We start from the raw sequence: 24,269 nt of genomic DNA on the forward strand, positions 1-24,269 counted from the left end.
GGAGCTACATATTAGGACAGAACATGGAAAACAGAGACTTAAGTATGAAGAAGCGGAACCGCTAGAAATCTTAGCATAGGTTTCTAGATCAGGAAACAAATTAGTCAGAAAAGGAACTTGCCTCTAAACAAGAGGAATTTTAGGTACAGGCTAAGCTAGCTTCTTTTACAAAATAACTATCTCGGGAGTGAAGAGTAAGTGGTACCTTGTTCTTTCAGTACTTGGTTGTGAGAGAAACTAGCCAATTTACAGGCCTGGTTACACAACATCAAGATCTGTATCATCTAGCTCATATATTTAGTTAGAATGCTTGATACTACTCAGGCTGCTGATAGAGGTTTATCCTAGAGGAATAGGCACAAACCATGGGTAAGCTGCTTGGTTTAATGGTTTCAGCACTTGAAAAAAAATGTACGGTAGTTTGAACACTCAGTCTTTGCAGACCTCCACCGAGGGCAAAGATTTCATTCATACGTACAAAATTAGTTTACAAATTTTTTTGGCAATTTCATCTTAGGAACCCGTTTTATCCTATTGCCATCGTCCCAACCATTGAAAAAGTTTACAATAATTTACATAGAAATATTTTCAAAGTGCTTAAGAATAGTGATTGTTCTCTGGGATATTTACAGATGGCCTATACAATGTATGTACAGATGGAATACACTATAGCACAAGTGGGTGTCCTTGCTGGAATATGGCTTTCTAGGGAAAGTGCATCTCTGGCCAGATGTGGCAATACTGTCTAGAAACTCAAGGGTTAGACACTTGGTAACCACATCCGAAGCTGAAGTAGAATGTGGACAGGAATATTTACAAAAGTAATATAAAAACGGTCAAGTATACAAGCTTGATCCATGTAAAGATATCTTGACGTTCTTCCAGACTGGAGGAAGAAAGACTTCCGATTGTGGCTCGGTTACCGTTCCGAAGTGGAGGGTTATTGGTTTTAGACCTCAGAGGTAAAGACTCGTCTCTGAAGTCAAGCTAGGTCATCGTCTGTGCTTACAACCGATATCTGTGGAAGAGAAAAAGTACAGGATGAGCATGGTGATCACTCAGTGGTGGTACTCACTCCAGTCTCTCCGATGGACCTTGCTTTTGAGTGTGTCATCCAGAGACCGAAGGGACATGGAAGGGAAGTCAGATCTAACGCAGTACTGAGTTGTGTCACTGGTGCATTTTCACTTGAATTCAATGGTGTCTACTTGGGAGAGAGAGAAAACAGTGGAGCTGATGCCGCCACTCCACTGAATGATCGTAAATCCTGGAGAAAAATGGGGAAAAGACACATGCGGGCCATGAATGGACCACCGTTCTTTGTTTCACCAGAGAGCTTGAGAGGGAGCGCTGAGCCCCTTTTTTTTGGTTCAGACTGTTCCCTAAGTGAAGGCCAAATACTCCAGTTGGGTTTCAACTGAAGAACAGGGGACTAGCTCCCCTGCTGAAAGGAAGCTAGCTGCAGTCGGCAGGATAGGCCACTTTCAAGCATTTGGTAATGATGGCTAAAGGAATCTTGCTCAATATGCTGACTTTAAGCCAACTCCCCTGTTCCCTTGTATAGGATGTGCAAACTTTTAAGTGTCCGGGAGACAGCTGACTTGGCAATTCAAATAGGAGCCCCTTGCTTCGTGCTACTATTCACATCTAGTTTCTATAACCAAAAATATCTCCAGTAGTGTAGTGATGACCTTCGGTTGACTTACTTGTCATTCTTTCTGGGACAGATGCTTATCAACTGACTGGCATGTGTTCTGACAGGCTAGACTGTCTAATCTCCAGGCGCAGTAGATCTATTTGGTGGCTCTGTGATCCTAATGGCTCTTCCTAGCCCAAGCAGCCATAGCTTGAGTTAGTGGTCTCCTTTCCAGAAAGTCCTACTGCAAGCCAGGGTGTAGCAAGACCCAAAGCTGACTTACTGCTGGGTACGTGTGTCCAACAGAAGCACTGTGTCTACCAATGTCTATTGACAGGTCCTCTTCGGTAGTCTTCAAGTACACAGGATTGTCAAAGTTCATGCTTTTCATGTTCTTGTGCTGCCAATTCCGCCACATCAAGTAGCCACCTACCGCTGCCATTGCCAAGAGCACTGAGAAAAAGTGAGAAGGTGACTAAGCAGGGTCTAGTCTCAAAACATACAAAAAGAGGTCATGTTCAGGAACCCATGAGACTTGACGTTAATAAAAATTTCATGTTGTGGGAAGCTAGCATAACTAGATGTTAGACTATAAATGGGCCAGGAGCTTGAAACAAGTTCAGACCAGTGATCAAGTATTATTCTGTGGACTGGTGTTAAGCTCAGCACATCCATTTGGGCAAGTGGAGAGTTCTGGGCCCCGGTGCAGGCCAACTGAATGAAAATTTCAGAGTTTTCTGGAGAGCTTTTCAAGTGGTCCCCCAGGTGTGTTTGCTAAGTTTGGACTTCAGTGTTCCAGGACAAAGTGACCATTATAGCACACATAGGGACTCAGAATCCCCACACCCAGTAATTGTTCGAGGTTCTTCCCCCTGAGTTTGAGGATTCTTACCTATTTCTAATTTACCCTCTACAAGTCCTACAACTCCTCAAGAAAGCATTTAAGCATTTGCATGTCTCCTCTGTATGAAGCATTCTACACCTTTCCAAGGGGAAGAAAACAGTGCTCTTTACCTAAAGGAATGTATTTAGCCAGACTAACACCCCTGAGGTAGAGCGCAATGGGCACCTTTCATGTAATAGTTGAGTGTGTATGACTGCTGCTCACAGTGCCAAGGATACCATCAAAGAGAAAGGTATGGACTCAACTCAGTGTACCAGGCTGGGGATGGAGCGAACGTAATCAGGGTCACGAGTACTGTGACGGTGGGAGGGGTGTCTCTAGATGGATTCGAAATGCCCACCTGGTGGGCGTCTAACAAGTTTATCCAGATGTGTGGGGAAGGTACTTACAGAGAGGAAGGATGGCCCAGGCAGCTGAGGTGCCTTTCGGGGGGACGGTGGCCTCTGATACTGCTGTGGTCACATTGATCCCTACAGAAGAATGAAAGGAATCAATTTAGATGGATGTGAATTCAGACTGAGAAACGGACCCATCGGGCGGAGCACCTCATGCTCTGGCATCCATCACTGCGGGTCAGTACCTACTGCACTGCATTCCAGGCACAACTAGTCTAGAAAGATTGGAAAGTCACACGCTCGAATAGCTATTTCACTAAGAGTTGTCTAGTAGAAACCTTCATAAGTTGGGTCAGGCGAAGAGTTGCAGGCTTTCAGGCTTTGGAGCTGAAATGTAGGTTACCAGCGAGGGGCAGAACTAGTGGTTACAGGGTCTGCATGAATTATGGAAGCAATAAATACAAAGAGTGTGGCTGTTAGTCGAGATTCACAGTGCACAGTACTGGGCCCAGTACCTCTAGGAACTAGTCCACTAGTTGGTGCAATTTCTGTTGTGTGGATACCTTTTGTCTCACTGTAAGTCACAGGAACTGCAGAACCTGAATTATAAAGACCAAGAACCTGGTTAAGGCCAAGGTTCCAGAGCGGCTAGCTGTTTCATCCAGACAAACCCCTCGAAAGGTTGTTTTAACCCCACGGGAAATAGACAAGTCACCGCTGAGCTAAGTTGCCGGGTCAAAGCCGAAAGGAAGTCTTCACGCAAAACCAGAGACACACGAGACTTGGGCCAGAACAGTCAGCATTTGTGATCTGACAATTCAAAAAGATACATGTTCACATTTAGCCCTCTTGGTACCGTCCTGGAAGTTACCAGAAATGCTCTCGAGGACAGAGTATCAGACATACTAGTCTTACTGTCAGATTGCCTTGCAATGATGTTCTCGGTAAACCAAGCTAGTCCCTGCAGGGACTCCGTATTAAGCTGATAAAAACCTCACAATAGGAGCTCCTTGCTCACAATGTGAGAATTTAATTTGCCACTCAATCAAAAGCTAAGAACAGAAGATGAAAATAAGGTGGGTGTAAGTGTGAGTTTAGGACGGTGTCGCCCTCTGGGGCCATAAGGTTTCCCGTAACTGTGGCCTGTCTCTCTGGAGGAAAACATTAAGACTTCAGTTGTCTGCAAGTTGGCTAGCTCAGTGCTCTCGCGGGATTAACTGGGACACATCAGGATAGTCCCGTTCACACTGTGGTCACCTATAGACTCACCCACTGCGGCAGTGAGTGAGAAGTCAGTTGTGAAGGAATGACATGAGCAACCTGGCATGCACTGGGCAGCAGATACACTCTCAAATCTCTTCCAAGAATCGGTGAAAGCAGAATTCTGAACATCCGGGCTAGGTTTACGGCTAGTGTCTTATTCGGCTGCCTGTTGTTAGGTCCTGCTGGTGGTTGAAAAGTCAAAAGCCTTACTGTGGCACTCCCGGCCGTTCTCCTCCAGATTGTACCCATTGGGACAGGAACAGGTGTATTTTGGAGAGTGATCATTAATTTGTGGCGCTGGCAGGCACAAGTATTCACAGCCTCCGTTCGGCATGTCTTCTTCACACCAGTTTTTACCTATTCAGAGACAAAAGTCCTTTAAAAGAGGTCCTGTGGTCCCTGCTATACCTAAAGCCCGATTCTAGATACTGGAGACATGAGTCTTTGTTCCCAGGGAGATTACACTTGTCTCCTCTGTCCAACCTTCAAGTTCAATATGATGAAGAAGAAATACAAGGACAGGCAGTATGCTCTAAGGCTACCACAGATCCAAAGAAAGTTCTTGAAAGTGGCATACGGATTATGCCTGGAACGGGTGGGTGGTGAGGAAGCAGGTGGGGGCAGGAGGCACCCATTACAGGCCCGAAGCTTAGAGCGAAGATTCAGGGGAAGGAGATGAGCATGTCCTCCTTGGTCTTCACTCTGCCTTACAGAACCCAGCTAGAGGGAGGTTGAAGGGTTTCATTTAGACAGAAACAGTCAAATATTTTGAGTAGGAGCTGGTGTGACCAGATAGATGTGTTTGAGGATCTGCATAGAAGCTATGTCATGATGGGGAGGTAGGAAAAGTTGGTGGCATAAAAGCTACTTTGGAGGACAGTGCAAGAGTCTTAGCACAAGGCACTGAAGGCCGGGAGGTATGGAAAAGCCTGGAACAAAAGCCTGAATGCTGAGGGTGGGAAAGAAAGGGAAGAGCTGAAGTTCTGAAAGCTCCTTCACTAGGAGGTCAGAAATCAAAACAAAAAACACCATGTTGGACGTGTTTGAGGCAGGGGACTGGAGGGGAAAGTTCCATTTTAGAGCAAGTTGAGTTGTTAAAGAGCCACTGATAACCAAGCAGGTACTACACCACACTGCTGTCCTTACAGGGGCCTTCCAGATGGAGGGCTGTGCTTGTTCCCGTTACCTGATGGCTGGACAAGTTCGTGATAGACAATGATGTCTTGGGCATCATTAAGGTTGTTGACCAGAGTGGCCAGCTCTGACCCAGTGAATTTATTGGCCCCGTAGACTGCTTCATTTTCCCCATCTATCCAGTAGACACGATCCTAAAACAGAACCCTCAAATTAGCAGGAACACCTAGGATGAAGACAAGTCTGTATCTAAGGTCATCGTTATTTTCTGGCAATTTAATGGCGCAAATTTATTGAACACTGGTCTGGGAGGTTAGATGTTACACTGTTGGAGATGCAAGTTCAGGCTTCTTCAAGTGCTATAGGAAATGAGCATCGAATTTGTCCCATGTCTGACGTGAAAGCAGTTTCTCGGGTCATGCTCCTCTGCCCATCCCTCCTTGCCCCATTCCTGTTCTGTCCTTTCTCCCCTGAGGCGCTCTAGTAAGTCAGAGGTCCACACTTAGAGGTGACACACACATCTCACCTCAAATATGGTCAGCGCGAGAGGATGAGCTAGGAACTCCAGAGACTTGAGGACAATCCTGCGATCTTGGCCATTCAAGTCCACACTGGACAGCATGTGCAACTTGGAGTCAAGCCAGTAGAGACGACTCTTGATAAGGTCTGGGGAGGAAAAGAATTGTCAGCTCATGAGACGCCATCACGGCCCTGGTTTCCACTGAAAAGATCCAGGGAATCCGATATTCTATTCTCATGGCTCCTTCTCCAGCATGGGTTCCTAAAGGGGTGCCACAAGCCTTGCGAGGCAGCATGCGGGGTCTGTACCCACACTCACTCTGGGGGATTAAAGGAGGACCTAGGATTCTCAAAGGAGCTGACTTAAGATATGTTATTCACATTATAGGAGTGTTAAGAGAGGCGAGCATGTTGTTCTTCCCTGTTGGGTGAGAGTTCCTAAGGCCCAAGATGCACTGAATTTATGTCCCATATTAGGCCCAAATGGACAGAAAAGCTAGTAACGACAGAGCATCTAATATGTTAAGGCCCCACCATTGGATTTGCATTGCTCAGTTACTCTCATCCAAAATTCCTGCTATCGAAGGAACCATGGGAGCTGTCTGCTGTAGTCCAGAATAAACTACGGAGGAAAGCGAAAGCTGCGGGGACCGTTGGATTGGTGGCCAAGGAAGGAAGGACAGACATACCGAGTGTAATTCCATTAGGCCATTGGATGTCCACTGTCACCAGGGCCCGCCTATCAAATCCATTCATTCCTGCTTTTTCTATTTTAGCTGGTTCTCCCCAGTCTGACCAGTACACAAAGCTAGGAAGAGTTAAATGAGAAAGAAGCCTCAGTGGTTTAGAAGGGATAAACTTGTAGTTTTGGATACACATGTAAAGAATGACTAGAAAACTCTGGAGACCAACAGTAAGAGGTAACGGTCTAAATTACGTTCCGGGTAAACAAAAGTTAACACTAAGAATCTAGGCTTAGCTTATTATGAACTATATTAATCTATATAAGTGTGATAATTGTATTTCAACCCCCAGGCACAGGTTATATATTTCCTTTACAAAAGGCCAATTCTTTCAGAGGAGTGAAAGACGAATATATGTTAAGCTTTATCGGAGGGGCTTGGCTGACTGTTCTCGCGAGGATTCCCGGGGGTCAGGGGTCATTACTAGAGGCTTAGTCAACTTCCTAAGATGCTTTTCTATATTATTTAGCACCGATTTAGGGCAACCTCTTGGTGAAATGTTGCTAGAGAGGTCCGTTTATTTCAACTGGACTTTCAGACAACTTGGACATTTAGATGAAAGCTTTGAGGAAATATGGCTACCAAAAAATCCTCACAACTCGTGTTAGTACTTAGGTTTGGTCATCCGGAGCTAACCTGACAGAGCATTCAGACAAACATTAAAAATAACTTGCACAGATGCTGGGTGGCCATAAGGGTTCAGATACAGGTTCTGTGTGCACATCAAGTCAAACACGTTAACGTCAGTCAGTGCTCATACTGCCAGGGAGGGCCTGGGAAGAAAGCGACTTACTCAACCGTGATACCACTGACCTCTTGAACTGGATAATTCTCTGTTGTGGGGAGCTGTAAGTCTTGGGATTTCAGTACTGTTTCAGCCAGGAGGAAAGCTCCTGGCATATGCAGATAGCACCCAAAAGGCTAGAAAAAACAGACTACAAACCCAGACAGTGGGTCCACAGCTATGGAGGCAGGCTCCCGCAAGTCAGAGTTAAACAGGAACTTCCTCTTGGTTCCATCAAGGGTAGCTACTGAAATAGTCTTAGAAGCCACATCAGTCCAGTAGATGGTCTTGTACACCCAATCAACAGCAATGGCCGCGGGATTATAGACATTGTCGATCATTTTAACATGTCTACCAACCTTGTCATCAATTGAGGCACTGAAACAGAATAGGTCACAAGAAATTTAAGAGTTTGACACCATCAGAGCCTGGAGAATGGACTTTCTGTTTACAAAATGGTCCACACCTTTGTTGAGAAGAAACTCGAGTAACACCGGAGCTCACCACTCAGATCATTTAACTATGCTTCTTACTGATACTAACTAAGAATGTCCATTATTTAGCTGCTGGTATGTACTCGATAAGCAAGACTGACCCATTTCTAAGTGAAGGTGTTGGTTGCAGGAGATACCATCTGAGTTTCTAGAGTTCCCCTTAAGAAAACGCTGTCACTACCATTTCTATTGGTAGCCACTGTGAAAAGCTGTCAATTAACTAGAAAGAATGGGGTGACAAGAGGAGAAACTAAGATGCCCTTTGTGATAATCCTATAGCTACAGCCTCCTTTTCCTTCGTACACAATTGTTAGTCTCCAGTGAGGAGCTGATAGTAACTTACTAGTTGAAGAATCAATCAGTGTCCAGATTTAAGAGTCCCAGCTAAGTAGATGCTAGAGTGGCGCTAGAAACTCCTCCAAACCTTCCCAAAGACCAAGGACTTAGGCTGAGACCCTAAGCAGGGAACTGAAGTTACCTGAAGATGGCCTTCTGGCTGAGATCAGCCCAGAACAGTTTCTGAGCAGTGATGTCCGCATCAAGAGCTACAGTGTTTCTTAGCTGTTCAACCAGCTGGATATATTCCTTCCTCTCCAAGCCAATCTTCCGGATGTCTCTTCGATTCGTGAAGATCAGACTTGGCTCTTTGCCTGCAAGATAGCAGTCAGGTTTATTTAGTTTCACGTTAAGAAGGCAAGGTCCTTCTAAGTCTCCTCCTCCCAAAGGAGGAGCACTTAAAAAGTAAAGGCACCCCCAAACACCTGAGGAGGATGCTTGCTGCAGTCCGTGCCCCCGGGAACTGTAAACACTTCCCACTGTTCAAGAAGGCAGTCCTGGGGTCACAACACTCAACAGTAGGGTGGCTGACCAGCCCAGAACAGTTTCTAAGCAGCTGTTGACTAAGTTACTTACTGGGATTGCATTCAAGTTTTGGAAGCAGGAAGTGACTGCACCTGGTAGGTATTCACGGTATCCTATGCAAAAGAAACTGACCAAGGCAGGTGTCTAGGGAAACGCTCTTTTGTTTAACCTGTGATATTGCACTGGGAGTTAAGTAGCACTGATCTCAAGAAGAGACAGTCCCGGACTCAGGATGGTTCGACCTAGGATTTTTCAGCTTTATGATGGTAAAAAAGCAGTTTGCGTCCAGTAGAAACCACACTTGGAATTTAGAGTTGGGATCTTTTCCCAGGTCAGTGATATGTGCTACCATCCTCTCTTGTGATGTTCTCCCACGATGCTGGGTGGTAGCAGTGAGTCGCAGCTCCTGGTCAGCCCCGTGATCACGAGGATGTGAACAGCCGATGCGCTGACGCCCATGTATACCCATACAGCCGTTCTGCTTTTCACTTTCAGTACGGTACTCGATATGTTACATGCGACATTCAACACTTCCTGGGCTTGTGTTAGATGATGTTGCCCAACTATAAGCTGACATAAGAGTTCTGAGCATATTGAAGGCAGGCTTGGCTAAGCAATGATAGTTGGTAGGTTACGTATATTAAGTGCATTTTTGACTTGGGATATTTTCAACTTACAATGGTTTATTGTGACCCCATCATAAGTCGAGGAAGAGCTGTACTACTTTAATTCCATAATTTAGTTGACTCTTGGGGTCATTGGCTGTACCCTTGGTAAGCACTTACTCCCAAAGGTACCAGAGCAACACCAGTCCAAGTCCATTTACCTACTGCCTTGCACACGCCAGTGGCAAGATCCATCTGATAGCCCCGACTACATTCACACTTGTAACCGCCTTTTAAGTTGATACAAATTTGGCTGCAGATTCCCGGATTTTGGCATTCATCAATATCTAGGAGGGAAATTAGGATTAGTCTTTTGTGCCTAGATGACTTAGAGCAAGATACTGTCCTTTCCTATCTCTCCCCGCCCCCCCACCCTCCCTGCACAAGGGCTGAGGCTCCCTCCTGGACTCACCTCCACAGATTTTCTTATCTATCAGTTCAAACCCAGCTGCGCAGTCACATTCGTAGCCTATAACGAGGTCTTTGCAGATGTGAGAACAGCCACCATTATTAACCAAGCATTCGTTTACATCTGAAATAGAAAGGGACCAGGGTTACCCCACACCTTATTCCAAATTGATATTTGCCCCAATTAACATTTAAACTCTGGGCTTTTTGCAATAACTTATCTAGTTAGTCTGGTCAAACCCGTGACTTTCCTAAGGTCTAATAATCTGTCTTCAAGATACGCATCTCGGAGGGTTTGGGGGAAGAGTAAACCCAATCTCCTTGGCAGGTTACCAGCTGGCTAAATAGTACTAAGTCAAGTGTCTCTATTGCTGATCGGTTATCTTTAAGGAGGTAAAGCTATGAACTAGTTTGTCACTGCTCCAACTTCTAAGGCTTAAAAATGCCACTCTGAAGCCCAGCAACTGAACTCGGTTCCTTAAAAGTAGTGTGAGCAGGGACTGCGCAGGGTGCACACTGCATTAGTTAGGGGCGATGTCATGACCCTTCCCGACTCTGGGCTCACGCAACTCCTCCACTTACGACATTCCTTCAGGGGCTCGTCACTCCAGTCCCTGCAGTCCTGCTCCTGGTTACATACTTTACCGATATCTATGCACTCCCCACTTCTGCACTTGAACTTGCCAGGGCCTAAGCACTGATTGACTACAAAGAGAAACACAAAAGCGAGGAGTCCATTGGTGGGGCTGCTCCAGGCAGTCCTCTGACTCACCCCCAGGAGGAGCCCCTCACCATTTTTGCAGTTGACCTCATCGGAGCCGTCCACACAGTCCCGGATACCGTTGCACTGCCTGCTGCCGTGGATGCAGCTCCCGTCCTCACACTCAAACTGGTCAGGGCGGCAGGTTCGCGAAGCTGCAGGAGGGGGCGGGGGAGGGGGCGGCAAGGACAGGGGAGGGTCAGCCAAGCCGTCCAGGCGGACGCGCGGGGCGGGCGCGGAGCAGGCCGGACCGATAAGAAGGCTACTTACGACAGTTGACTTCGTCGCTACCATCTTTGCAGTCGGGGTCCCCGTCGCAGCGCCACTTCTTGTGGATGCACTCGCCGGAGCCGCACTGGGTCTCGCTGGCCGGGCACTTGGTGTGCATCACCGGCTGGCGGCCGCACTGCTCCAGGGACTCGTCCGACTGGTCGGAGCAGTCGGCATCGTCGTCGCACACCCAGCTGAGGGGGATGCAGGACGAGGTGCTGCACTGGAACTCGTGCGCACCGCACGTCGGGGGCGCGCAGTCCAGCTCGTCGCTGCCGTCGCTGCAGTCGTCCTGGCCGTTGCAGACGAAATTCCTGGAGATGCAGCGGCCGCTGGAGCAGGTGAACTCGTCGGGGCTGCACGTGATGTTGCCTGCGGGGCGGGGGGGCGGGGGGGGGGGAGAGCAGGCCTCGCTGAGTGCATGCGGGACTCGTCGTGCCTTCCAGACTCGCGTCCCACAATGCAATGCGCGGGATCTCGGATCGCGGACCCTAGCTCTCCAAGCTTCACTTAAAAGCTATCGTGGAATTCTATCCATATCCAAGTTCCTGGCGTACTAGCAAGCATCTAACTATATGGACAAGATGCAGGGACACTTGAATGAGAACGGAAAGAAAGGACCAAGAGAACAGTTGAAGACTTAGAAGTTAATCTGAGGTGAGAACCACAACAGATTCCTAAAGGGACAGCGATCAAGAACTTAAACCTGACCGGGGGATTTCATTTTGAATGGCAAAGACTGAGCTATCTCTACATAGACAGACAGTTTTCTCTAAAATCAGTTCAGATCATCAGCTGAGACTACCATGTATCAGGTACACAGATTAACATAGACTCATAATAAGCATTATCACACTATGAACAAAAATCAGCCATTATTTATGCTACCATACATGGCTCCTTCTCTGTTGGTCCTTCAAATGAGGATCAGGAATAACAGGCCTTAAATATTTTCAAGTGTTAAAAAGTCACTGCTAGGGCTAGAATCAATCTCAATCTTAGCCGCCTGGTATGCTAATGATGATAAACCAGGCAGACTAGCCAGTTTGTACTTGGACTCAAATTCCTGCCGAATGAATCAAGGTCACAGTTTGGTGGTAATTAGGGTAGAGACCACGACTCTCTTGGGAAGCAAAGTCTAGATTTAGGAGGGAAACACTTGGCAGCCCTGGGGCTTACCAATACATAAAGCTCAATTCTAAGATTGAACACCGAAACTCATTGGACTAGGTGCAGTGGTATTGACCTCAGAAGTCGACTTCTCCATGCAAGACTGGCGTTTGGACCGCAAGCACGCTCAGCTCACTAGTACTCTGCTGCCTCAGGAGGCCCATGCCTGTCAGCCTTGGGAGCTGTCGCTCTCGGGGCCCTATAAAAGGGCGGTAGCTTGAAAGAGTGCTCACAGCAATGTTTGTTCAACCCAGATATTTCCCAGGGCCTCGCCTGGAACGCGCAGCACTTTATTACACATTTTCCAGGAACAGAAACATGAAAGCATAGGAAACAGAGCTCATTTTTACAGGCAGGAACCTTGAGAAGAGACAAAAGTACCATCGGCTGGGTAGGGTTTTCTTTGGGTCTGTGCTGGCAAGATGATAGGTAACGCTTCTGTGCCAGGTTAACCTTTGGACAGCCTCAAAGAGAATCGAGGTCAGAGGCTAACTCAAGCGGCTCGTATGCTACTCAAGGCATTTATTCCAAAAAGCAGACCCACTTGAGACCTAGGAATGAGCTTGCTGGCCCTAGTCCCCTGCTGGTTGTACTGAGCCCAGGTGAGGCAGGCCCGTGCACCCCTGTCCTAACACACAGACGCCCACACCGTCGTGGCCTCACTGAGCTCCTTCTGGATGGCGGTGTCCTGAGTGACTTACCTTCTCACTTCTATCTGCCTAGGACAAACACCGAAGCGGGCAGTGGTCAGTCACCACGGGGACTTCTGTCAGTTTTAGGGCAGTAATGAAGGCCAAGTAGCTGCGCAGAGAGCGAAGTCACTGAAACGCCAGTCAATGGAACTGCATCTTCACGCTCCTGGAAGCTTCTCCCCCTGCCCACCCTTCTTTGAGCAAAAGGGTCTTGGGGACAAAGCCACTCAACACTGATCTTCTTACCGCAGTTTTCTTCATCTTCACCACTGTCACAATCATTTTCACCATCGCACCTCCAGGACACTGGGATACACTGAGTGGAACGGGCGCCACAGCTGATTTCATTTATGCGGCATGTTCTCATATCTGTTGACGATATACAGTCTCAAAAGAGCCTCCCCCACGCCTCCGAGCCAAGCTGCTGCCCCTGAGCTGCCTGCGTGTGGGCTCGCCTGTCACCCGGTGGCCTGGCGAAGGGGTGAGATTCGACTGACTAGTTGAAGCCTGGGGAGATGGTTCACCAGCTCCACGGCTGAGAAGCCACAGGAGTCGGTGCTGCCCGGCAGGGCCCCGAGAGCCTTGACCGTGTTACTCCTTCAAGGTTCCGTGGCGTGCTCAGCTCTGGCTTCTGTTTTACTTGGCGCAGTTAGGCTTATTGGCTGGCCTGCTCCTTGACCTTTTTTTGTGTGGCTCCTTTTTTTTTTTTTTTTTTTGTTATCTGTCAGATACCAGATAAGGTCACCTAATTCCCACTTCTTTAAAGGCTGGATGACCTAACACCTGGGAAGTCTTCTGCTGACTAGGTTCCTTTATAGGTTTCTTCGCGACCTACGTGGGCTTTGCCACAACGGGGACCCCTCCTGATTGTTGACCTCGCTGGGCCACCCTCTACTAACACTCAGGGCCGCGTCTCTGTGGAACCTGGCTTTCCCTGGGGCGATTTACCTGCCATGACCAATGTTCTTATCGCTCCCCTGATTCCTTGCCTTGAAAACTGAAACTGATGCATTTATCTTCCTTTCCGCTTCACTGCATTTTGTCACCCTATCCGAGACCTAAACTTGGGTCCTGTTAGATTTGCACTTTTCGTGTTTCAACAGGTCTCTACTGCTTTGAAATAAACTCCAAGACTTTCTTCACCACGACATTCAAATGATCCTAATTTACCTATCCCAAATCCTTCTCCTCTGTGATGTCACAGACCTTTTCCCGGATATCCACCTAAGGACACGTATATACATTGGCATACCTGTGAAATTTTTCTTATTTAAGAATAAGCTGTAAGCTTTACCCTACTTAAAAGCCTCAGGTAACAGGTTTGTTAAGAAATCACAATGTCACCCTAGCTCTAGCTAATTTACCCCTTCAGTAATAGGTTTTGTTTTTTGTTTTTGTTTTGTTTTTTATAACAGAAGCTGTACATCTAAAAGCTTATGTTATAAAAGCTTATCCTGAGCCCAAAGGGGGAACCCTCCTATCTCGACTTAGCTTCCAGGACCAGAGTACCATCTGCTCGGAGTCATGATTACCAAATATTTGAAATCTATGCACCTAGTCAAGGAGTTCTTAATCAAATCGGCTGGCTTCGGTCTTAAATATTCAATAGTGAAGCTACCCAAGAGAACGTCAGTCTTGTTAGACTAGGGACAACATTCTTTAATGGACACTCATCAACTTGTTAATGACTTGACTGACCTTGGAGTCCACTGGCCTACACATCAAGGTAGGCCAAGGGAAACAACCAAGTTTTGGATGAAATAGTACTTAGAGCTATGAGACACAAAACAGCCTGGGAAAGTTACAGTCCAAAGCAAGTCACTCACGGCACTGTTCCGGGTTTTCATCAGAGCCGTCTTCACAGTCGGGATCCCCGTCACATTGCCACCGGCTGGGGACACACTGGCCATTGTTGCACACAAAGTCAGACTCGGCACACGTCTTCTTTACTACAAGAGTTTATTGGCAGGGTTAAAGTTGTAGGCACCTGAGAGCTGATATTCCCATTGGGGGTGAAACTGCCTGTTGACACATTTTATTCTAACGATGGAACGGAGTCAGCGCTCGACTGCTAATATCCAGGAGAACACTAGAAAAATCTGTTTTTTTTTCCCTCCAGGGGAGCAAGGTGCTCATTTGAGAGAGTTGGGGGATATGGAAGTCATGGTAAGACCGGGGTTGCTCCTTACCCTACAACCCAGGGATACCTTACAATTAACTTCTTGCCTGTTTTATGTTGTTGAGTTTTATTCAGTACTAGTTTTATTCTCTTCATGCGTTTCTTCCAAGTCCTTCAAGTGCTTCCTAAGGTTTGAGAGCCAAACATTCCATCCCATGACTGGATCATATAATACAACTGTTCTGGGGGCATCTCTTAACAGCGCATGGGGTTTAGTGCGGAGTTGGGAGGACAAGCCCCAGGACTGAATATTGTCACTCCTACAGGTCTGCTGGGGCAGAGGAACCCAGCCAGTAAGAAACAGAGAAAGCTTAAACCCCGCTCATAAACGAGGTGACACTTAGAATCCAAGAGATGGAGTAACCGCAGCTAAAAGTCATAGAAGATGCTGTGAAAGCTGCCAATGTCCCCAACTGAGGACTAGAGTAAAAAATCGCCTTAGAAAGGTATCAATTCTGCTTCTAATTCTGGTGATCATGCAACTTGTCCAAACTGGGACAATCTCAGCAGAATGGGGACACTGAGAACTATACCAGGAAGAGAGGCATAAACCTGGACTCTCTTAAGCCAACTGGGCAGCTTGGTCACCTTACCCACCAGAAAGAGTAGGAAGGGTCTCCATAAGCAGCCACATAGGGTATTCTAGGCTTCTCCTTCCCAAGCTGTATTCTTCCTAGCTCATGTGCCTCTTCTTCTCTAACGAATATTCTGGAATGGTACATCAGCTAAAAGCTGACAGTTTGCTAAGAATTTGAAAGGGATTGCTTCAAGTCTGGGGTCTGAACTAGGGACAACTCACAGGGTGGAGAGGACACTGAAGTAGAGGGCCCCCCTAGTTTAGCCTCGGACATGGTGCACCAGGGAAATAGAATGACTACAGTCCATTCTGAGAATTCAAGATGTGGTGAGGGATCCTAATGATCCGAAAGGGATAACTCATGTCCATGAATTGTGTAGCCAAGGAAACAAGAAAGGCCATGTTAAACTCTTAGATTCGCACCTGTTTCTAAAAATCATCGAAATACTCAGACCCCAGTGTTAATGGTTAAAGCAATATCCAAGGCCTGTGCGCTCCTGAGCACGTCGGAATGTACGAGAGCGTCTGCAGAGTTAGTTTGCTGTAATTCAACCTGCAGTGGTCCTCAGGAAGAGGAAGCAGGGAGTAGTTGTAAAGAGACCACGTTGTCTGAAGATGTATAAAATGTTACAGGCACAGGCAAGACTGGCTGTACTACGAAGTGTCCAAGCAAACGATAACTAGGGATCAAAACTTGCTAGAGTTCATCTCTCTCCATTCTGAACGCAGACTGGGAGGGTCAAGAAAGGCTATTTGAATTGGGCCTTAAGAGATGGATAGAAATGTAGGTGTGCCACAGGGGAAGAGATGTACCAGTTACCCGCGCAGAGGGTCTAAGTTACTCATTAATCCGGTCAGCCTCACACTTGTAAAAGACTTGAGTTCCTGGGGCTGATGGAAGCACATGGCTTGTGGATTCCCAGGGGCAGTTGACTAAAAATGCTGGTTGACATGCTTGAAAGAAACAGCTCTGCTGAGATTGCAGCCCAGTTCAATATCAAGACGTTGGACAGGAAAAATACTAAGTGGCTTTATGAGTTTTAAGCAATTGTGCAGGCTTTTCCCTTCCAGGGAGGAACATCTCAAAATAAACATGCAGAACCTCCCTGAGCTGTGTTCCCACTTTCCTTCTCTACCTTCATACCCAGGAGGCAGAGAGCAATGCTGGCCAAGAATATATTTAATTTTTCCCACCTCGTGTGATTCTGAGTACATACATCTACCCCCTTAACTCTTCCAAACCCTCCTGCCGTGTGTCTAGAAGTTATTTATGTGGAGGCTATTTTAGGAAAAGCCAGCGGTCACCCCTACAATGACCCAGGTTAGCTGCTACTAAGTTAGTCAGATGGTCAAAGAAGGCTTCTGAAACATGAAGAGAATAGTTACTTTAGAAGAACAATGGGTTTTGCCATTGCAAACACCCATGATATTGCTGGGCAAGCTGAAGCATAAGACCAGGTGCCGTGATGCTTACGCTCTGCCATTTTTGTAATAGCACATGAAGAAGCAGGTAAGGACATAACAAGATGGCAATTGATGCTATCTACACTTAGCTTCTATTTTTCTTCTGTATTTCTAGTTTGTAGAGCGGACATCTTTATAGAACATCCTTGAAAAGGCAAACGACAATGTTGTCACCGACTTCCGCACACAGTCTTGTTTCAGGATTTTTACAACATAGAACAAAGGGATCAAAAAGTAAACTTCAGCATGTATTCAAGGTAACTTAAACACCACCTTGACATGTAGTTCTGGCTCAGCATGAGGCATTTCTCACAATGATCTTTTGATAGACACTGATCAGTGGGTATGACGGTCTATCCCCATTCTCTTGGGGAAAGACTGTCTTCTGCCCTAACACTTTAGAATTAGCATCTATTATGGGCAGAGACTTTTTAAAAATCCTTATCTGTGATCTGCACTGGCCTGTAGTTTCTATGTCACGAGTTTATTAATCCACCGAAACCTTAGGGGATTTCTTACTATACATGACTTACTTTCTTTTTGGGGGGATCAGAGTTATTTGAGAATTACAAAAAGAAAGTCTGTTCTAAGCAAGCTTCTGTCTGTCTCTACTTCTGGTCCTCCTGTCCCTTCTCCTAGCTTCCTATACCAAATGTTTGACCTACGATAAACCAGGTCCTGTCATTTGAAAGGACCCCCATTTGATTTTCAGCATTCCCCACTCAGGCTGATAGCCCCGTGTCAAACATTCAACCAGATTCCTCTGGACCAGGATGTGTAGACTCTTGGGACCCTGGTTCAAAGCAATTTTTACGAGTGGATTCTATTTTCAGAATCCCGATACATTTGAGAAGCTAAGATAAGAGCATCCCATTCAGTGATGTGCATGCATCCTCATGAGGTGGCCGGGGACACCGTTGGGCTCCTTACTCACCACAGTTCCTTTCGTCACTGCCGTCAGTGCAGTCTTCGTCCCCGTCACATTTCCACAGCAACGTAATACAGCGGCCATTTGTGCACTGGAATTGGGAGGGTTCACATTTGGCTTTTCTTCCTAAAATCAGGAGGGAGCACTTAGCTAAGCTGGGATACAAGCATGGGAAGTTAGAGATGCAAGTTACCCAAAACCCATGGATACGGTCCCTCTCACAGGGACAGCTGCAGACATAGCAGCGTAGAACATTCTAGTCGCCAGGGCTGGGTGGGCACTGGGGCAGTGACGGACAGTAATTGAGTTCTTAGCTGGGCAAACACCATCTGGAGAAGACTAGATTTCCCAGCCTCTCTTGCAGTGAGGCACAGCCATGGATGGGGCTAAGGTCTGGCTACGGAATATAAATAGAAATGGTACATAAAACTTCTGGGAAATATCCTCAAAGGGACAGGGACCCATTTTCCTTTCTTTTATTCCTTTCTGGCTCCTGAAAATTGGGCATGGTGGCTGGAATAGTGAGCTTGGGCGAACGGAGCCAGACCATGATAGAAGGAACCTAGATTGCCCAGAGGCCACGGGGAGTTGGGTCGGAGTCACCTGCCCCTGGACTCATTTCCCTCGTTTGTTTAACTCACTTGTGTAGCTACAATCACACAGCCAAATCCTAATCCTTTAATGGCATTTCTTGGCCATATTCTTTACGGTTATTCATGAATGATGCTCCCATTACAAGTAAACTAAGGGAGATTTAGAAAGGGTAGCAAGGAGGGGGCAGCAGAGAGAGTTTAATGTATGCCCCCTCGTCTTAGAATTTGAGATCTCATTAGAAAAAGACATGCTTACAAAACGCCTCGAAGATAAAAATCAAGAAGGTACAGTTGAGAGGTAAAGGCAGATCGTTCTTAGCGAGGGGAGAAAAACAAAGTGAGGGAGAGCCACAGACCTGGATTTTGTTCCTCTGACTCTCCGTGTTCCTATGCTCGACGTATGGACATTTAATTCACATGGTGGTATGAACTAATCCTTGCAAGTAGAGCACTTAATTTCATCTGTTTTTTTTTTTTTTTTTTTTTGCCTGGCACGGGACAGAGGACGTTCAGGGGTTTCCTACCATGAGCACGTGGATTTCTTTGAGCTACAAGGCGAGGATCTGGTTGTTTAATAGAAATAGACTGCAAATATTCGGGACAACCAGGGGTGCCCTATAGCTCCTGCGGATTACTCAGGGAGGCCTTCCAAGCAGAAAGCCTTCCAACTTCCTGCCACCTTCCTGCATTTACAGCTGCGGCGTGCTGGTTGAAGAACAGATGCTCCAGGGACAAGCGCAGGCTGGAACTCTTGTGCTGGGCGCACAATACTCCCTTTGCCTCCTGGCTATAGCTACTCCCCACTCTCCGGGGTCAGCCTATGCTTTGTGGCTAATTCCCAGGGAGGTTAGAATTCCGCCCCAGTTAGGTTTACCGTATGGGTGTGGTGACATTCTCAGGTCCTCAATGTATTCGTGAACGGCGTGTACCACTCTGCTCCCAAGAGTCCAGTTAAGCTGGGACCCAGATACAATGCAGTAGGATTTGGTGGCATTTCCTACCTCTATATCATGCCATTCGTTCATTCCAAAGTATCGTACTGGGCGTAAGGTATCAGGGATTGAGAAGGGAAGAGGTTGTTGGTGGGATAGGTCAGGGGCTGGTTTTTATACTGTTCAACCGAATAGGAAGAGCAGCTGCCTCCCCCCTCCCATCACTGTAATCCCAAGAGCTTCTCTGTGTTCTCAGTGCTGGGGCAATCTGCTCCAGGAGCCCCTGGCTTCAGTTCCCTATCCCCATGGCCTTTGAGGGCTGTGGGAGTTGTAAGAATCTACTTAGAGTACTTCATTTGAAAAGTAGCAAGTGCACAATTTGTCGTCAGACAACATCAATAGAAATCTAGTTGGAAAGAACAGTCAGGCTGCAGGTAGGAGGCTCTGAATTATTTTTAAAGGTTTTCGGTACCAAAGGTTGTTCAGTGAAAAAGAGACAAAAATTCAGACACTGATACCTAGACTGTCAAAAAGGTAGGCATATAATCAGACTTGGACATATAATCAGACTTGGACATAAAAGTAGGTGTTAAATAATGGTTTTCCAACTTCAGGGTTAGGTCCTGAAGATCTGAAAAATGACTTTTGAAGCTACAGATTTCCTAGATGCTCAAGCTGGCCTGGGATCAAATACAGGGACACAGGTAAAATAAGGCTGGCATTCAGCTCACCAGCACCTCCAACAGGGTCTCTGAACATAGTTGTAGCAAACGGAACGATCAGCAGTAATAAATGATACTAAAATCCCAGCAGCATTGCTTCAAGAGTCGATACTGAGCAGACTCAGGACAGAGAAAAGCATTTTCTTAGTGTTTATTCCAATACCTTAGGACCAAAAGGAGTTTAATTTCTACCTCTTCTTATCTGAGGTATTTCCACTTCTGCCGGATTGTCCTAAAGCTTCTGCCCGATTATCCTAAAGCTGTGTTTTTACCGGGACACACACATGACTCTGCATTACCGGGGTGATGGGGGTTAGAAGGGGAGAAAGGTACTGAATGTTGCTGCTCCTTTATGAGAGGAGCGGGGTGGGGGTGGTGGGGGCTAAGGCTGTCCAGCTGCCTTTCTAAAGGACCCTCTCTTTAAAGAGAGGTGAGTAAAGACTATAAGCCTTATGGCCGTGCCTCAGTTTCTTGTTATCTAAGCACTCTGTTATGAGAGATTGCTCCTGGGCAGAAAATGCTCCTGGTGCAGAGTGGCCAGGGCCCCCGGGCCCTGAATCTGGTGCTGGGACCTCAGCCAGACTGCAGCACTGTGGGTCTTCTGTCCAAGATTCAAAAAGATTCTCCCTCACACCTCCGGCGCTCAGCTGGGAATGCTGCCGTACAGAGCTCCAGGAGAACTGAAAGCACCAAACAAGTTAAGAAGCTTTTGGTTTCCACAGCTTTGGGGGATTACAGGACTGTGGACCCATAGTCTATTTTCATCCATGACAGTTAAGTCTCAGGTTCAGCTTCTACTTTCATAAAGGGAACAGGTTGAGCTTGAAATCATCTCTACCCGAGGTGCTTTTATTGATTTTTTTTTTTTTCAAAATTTTTTTTGAGAGAGAGAGCGGGAGGGGAGGGAGGAGGGAGAGAGAGTTCTAAGCAGACTCTGCCCTGAGCGCGGAGCCCAACGCGGGGCTCATCTCATGACCCTGAGATTGCAACCTGAGCTGAAACCAAGAGTCGGATGCTCAACCGACTGCACCACCTAGGCGCCTGCTCCCTGCCCGAAGGTGCTTTTAATTCTTAGACTAAGCTAAGACCACCAAGGCCTCAAGAAATGACCCCAGAAGTAGAAGCTCTAGGCAGCCTGTTTCCCCAGATCCATCTACTCAGAAAGGTGAACAGTTGGGAGAAAGTGTTATTTTTAGCAGGTTTCTCAGAGCCACAGGGTTTCATAGGAATGCCTTAGTGCCAAAAGGGTGGTTAAAGTTGAGGGGGAAAGTGACAGTGGGGAAACTTGGGTATTTTGTCTGTTTAACCAGGAAGGCTTTCTTTTTCGATACTAGAGTTTTGTGTGAGCATTTGAGAAGGGTTCTTTCTATTGCTTTAAGAAACCAAACTGTTGGCCTCGATCTGCATTTTCTTTTCAGCTCTAATACTTAGAATGAATATCCCTGCCCCTCTGGGTCAGGGGGTTGGAAGTCCCTTGCACCTAGTCATATATGTACCTCATCACAGCTATTTGCATTGGTATTGAATGAAGGCCCGGAAGTGTCAGAGGCTGACTTGCTAATTCTGTCACTTGCTTGGGGCGGGGGGCGGGCATCAGACCCTGCAAACTGACGACAAGGTGCCTTGTCCCAGGAGCCTTGCTTACCTAAGGAGTGAGCATTGCTGCCCAGCCATGTTGGCAGGTCACTGGCTCCAAGAAACTCAGCGGTTTACATGCACAGAGAAGTCAGCCTGCTGATGTCGGACTGTCCCCGCAAGGGTTAACAAGGAAGAACAATATGGAAGCTTCTGTGGAGAACTGCATAGACCTTCCAGTAAATACCCAGCCTTCCACATGGGCTACGCATTTCCCAGAGAGAGGTTTCCGGGTATCAGGTGCAGACCTGAACTTGAACTTGCACAGAGAGACTCGGGCTGCCACTCCTCCAGGACTGGCAGGCCCGAGGAGTCCAGTGGCTTGCCCTGTCCTTGTTGCTGGAGCACCCGGCTGTTATCTACAGGAATTTCTTCAGTCCACTTGGTTTGCCACTTCGGGGCCGCCAAGGGCATTTATTTTTAGTCAGGCTCACTTCTGCTGCTTCTTTAATGCCAATCTTTCTATTCATAGGCTAAAACTCATTTTAGGACCAGCAGACTTGCGAGTCAGCAGAGTGGTTTTTCTCTCTGGAGAGGAGGTTAGTGAGTGGGAGGGAGGAAGGAAGACGGCCGGAGCTGTCGGCACAAAGGCTGAGCTCTGGCCCTCACGTCAGCCTCTAAAGCACTTGGAAGAACCAACCAGAAGCTGTTAAACACTTTGGCTAATCCTTCTGACTCACTGAAATAAGTGAATCTTACAGTTCAGTTATCAGTTTTTCCACGGACATTGGGTGCAGGTGATCTTAAGAATCAAGGGTAAATAAGTTCTTACAATTGTTGGCCAAACACGGCGCTAAGACTTCAGTCTTTTAATTCACCTAAATTCTAAATCCTACACTCTGAGCACTACTGTTCCCCTTTTATGTATCAGGAAAGAGGAGTATAGATAAGGGAGCATAGTACTTGCCCAAGATCAGCCTGCACAGAATGAGAATTTGAACCCGGGCGGTCTGGCTCCAGATACCACACCGCTGATCATGCACACAACCTAGAGCACCTAACGCAGGGCTACTTCCCGCTAGAATATTCTGTTGCTTTTGGTGACTTGGGTAGTAGAGTCCGTTTAAATCATTCCAGAATTAGGTAGTTTCAGCTGTCAAGATGATACTATCCTAATACAGTCTTATTATTGAAAGACAAGGCTGTCTTCCCTCCCTGCCCGTTTTCATTAAAAAAAAAAAAGCCACCTGAGTATCCTCAGCAAGGTTTTTCCTAGGACTACAGGGCTTGGCTTTCTAGTCTAGGGCACCTTGGTCAAGTCGGAGCATATTGGGAAGTTATTAGTTTCTGTGGGTAGAAGACTGCTAGGTCAGTGGTGCTCCTGTTCTCATTTGCATCCGAATCCCCACAATGCTTGTTAGAACCTGTGCTGGGCCCCTCCTCCCAGAATTTCAGATTCAGCAGGAGCAGAGTGGGGCCCAAGCTTGCCTTTCCAAGTTCCCGGATGGTACTGACCGCTGCTGGTCTCTGACCATACTTGGAAAGCACTGCCCGAAGGTTAGGAGGTGTAAGGTTCTACCCACAATGGAAGTGACTAGGTCATTTTCAGGGTTAGAGTACATAGTCCTGGCCCCCATAAGCCTGCATGCCCATCACCAGATGGGCATGGCTGGTAAATGCCACGCTTACAACAGACCTTATGGTGATAACATGAGGCGAAGCCTCTGTACCCATTAGGTGGGTAAAATGTATCTCGACGCCTTAACACGCATGCACGATAAAGAGGTTCTTCTAAAATCTGTCTTGTCTTCACCAGAAGCCCCTATGCTTGAGGGGCTCCATCCCTTCCTCTAAACCCTTGGTCTCATAGAGAGCCCGGGTTCTTCTCCCCTGACGTTTTGTCATCAAGCCCTGGCCCTGTCCAGACTCTCAACCGTCACTTGATCTAAATTTGTTTCCTGTTCCTGTCTCCAGACTGCCACATTCTCTATCCAAATCAAGACGGTGATTCAGGCAACCTAGAATGGCCTGAAGGGCCAAGGATGGGATCACTTCTGGGCTTCTCACTGGCCCTACCCAGGGCTGAGTCTAGTTCCCCACCGACTTCCCCCAACTTTTCCCTATTGGTGCCCACCAGCCATCTGCTCAGAGTGCCCCCAGGGACCCACCCACTTCCCCAGGCCTGCTTTGCTCCTGTCATTCCTGTGTACTTCTCTCCTGGAGTTGGCACAGATGTCTCCCCTTGAGAGATGCTTGCCCTAGCTGCCCGTTTCCATCTCTACAAGTGGAGATCCCCCGTAAGGCAGGGCGTGGAATTTATCTTTGTAACTTGGGACCAGGTTCCTGATGTCTCAAGAGTCTTTGGGCACTAGTGAGTATTCCTGGATGACTCAACTGATTTATTAATTCACTAATAAAGCTGGTTTGAACTACAGACTTTTTCCAAGGCATTCTTTCCAGCGTTTCTGAACTTGAAGCGTGTGACCAGTTGTTTGACCAGCTAGAAACTTTGGAAGACTCTACGTTACAAAGTCCACTGTTCCCTATGCCTGTGGGGGTGCTCGCACATCATCCTCATGCCACCCGATCATTTAAAAACGGTGTGCTTTCCCATACTGATCTGTCAGAGTGAGTGTGTCCGTGTGGGTGTGTCGGCCTCAT

The 24,269-nt window shown here is 47.1% G+C and overlaps 1 protein-coding gene across 3 annotated transcripts in view; it reads right to left on the reverse strand.

The window, feature by feature from the left end:
• Positions 1-370: 370 nt before the first annotated feature.
• Positions 371-24,269, reverse strand: part of VLDLR (very low density lipoprotein receptor) — a 29,541-nt gene continuing 5,642 nt past the window's right edge. Inside the window, exons 2-19 of one of the 3 annotated variants that reach the window (XM_044920832.1) lie at positions 17,793-17,912; positions 14,465-14,587; positions 12,885-13,007; positions 10,777-11,148; positions 10,539-10,661; positions 10,329-10,451; positions 9,751-9,870; positions 9,500-9,625; positions 8,291-8,462; positions 7,478-7,696; positions 6,481-6,599; positions 5,799-5,938; positions 5,325-5,466; positions 4,349-4,495; positions 3,391-3,474; positions 2,930-3,010; positions 1,920-2,089; positions 371-1,018 (exon numbers count right to left, since the gene is read on the reverse strand). In XM_044920832.1, the coding sequence (XP_044776767.1) occupies positions 983-1,018; positions 1,920-2,089; positions 2,930-3,010; positions 3,391-3,474; positions 4,349-4,495; positions 5,325-5,466; positions 5,799-5,938; positions 6,481-6,599; positions 7,478-7,696; positions 8,291-8,462; positions 9,500-9,625; positions 9,751-9,870; positions 10,329-10,451; positions 10,539-10,661; positions 10,777-11,148; positions 12,885-13,007; positions 14,465-14,587; positions 17,793-17,912 (2,540 nt within the window). In that variant the 3' untranslated portion in view covers positions 371-982. The remainder of the gene's footprint in view (positions 1,019-1,919; positions 2,090-2,929; positions 3,011-3,390; positions 3,475-4,348; positions 4,496-5,324; positions 5,467-5,798; positions 5,939-6,480; positions 6,600-7,477; positions 7,697-8,290; positions 8,463-9,499; positions 9,626-9,750; positions 9,871-10,328; positions 10,452-10,538; positions 10,662-10,776; positions 11,149-12,884; positions 13,008-14,464; positions 14,588-17,792; positions 17,913-24,269) is intronic. The other 2 variants (XM_021694309.2, XM_021694310.2) reach the window with 2 other exon arrangements.

Source organism: Neomonachus schauinslandi, chromosome 13, assembly GCF_002201575.2.
Source record: "Neomonachus schauinslandi chromosome 13, ASM220157v2, whole genome shotgun sequence".
NCBI classification, from domain to species: Eukaryota; Metazoa; Chordata; class Mammalia; order Carnivora; family Phocidae; genus Neomonachus; species Neomonachus schauinslandi.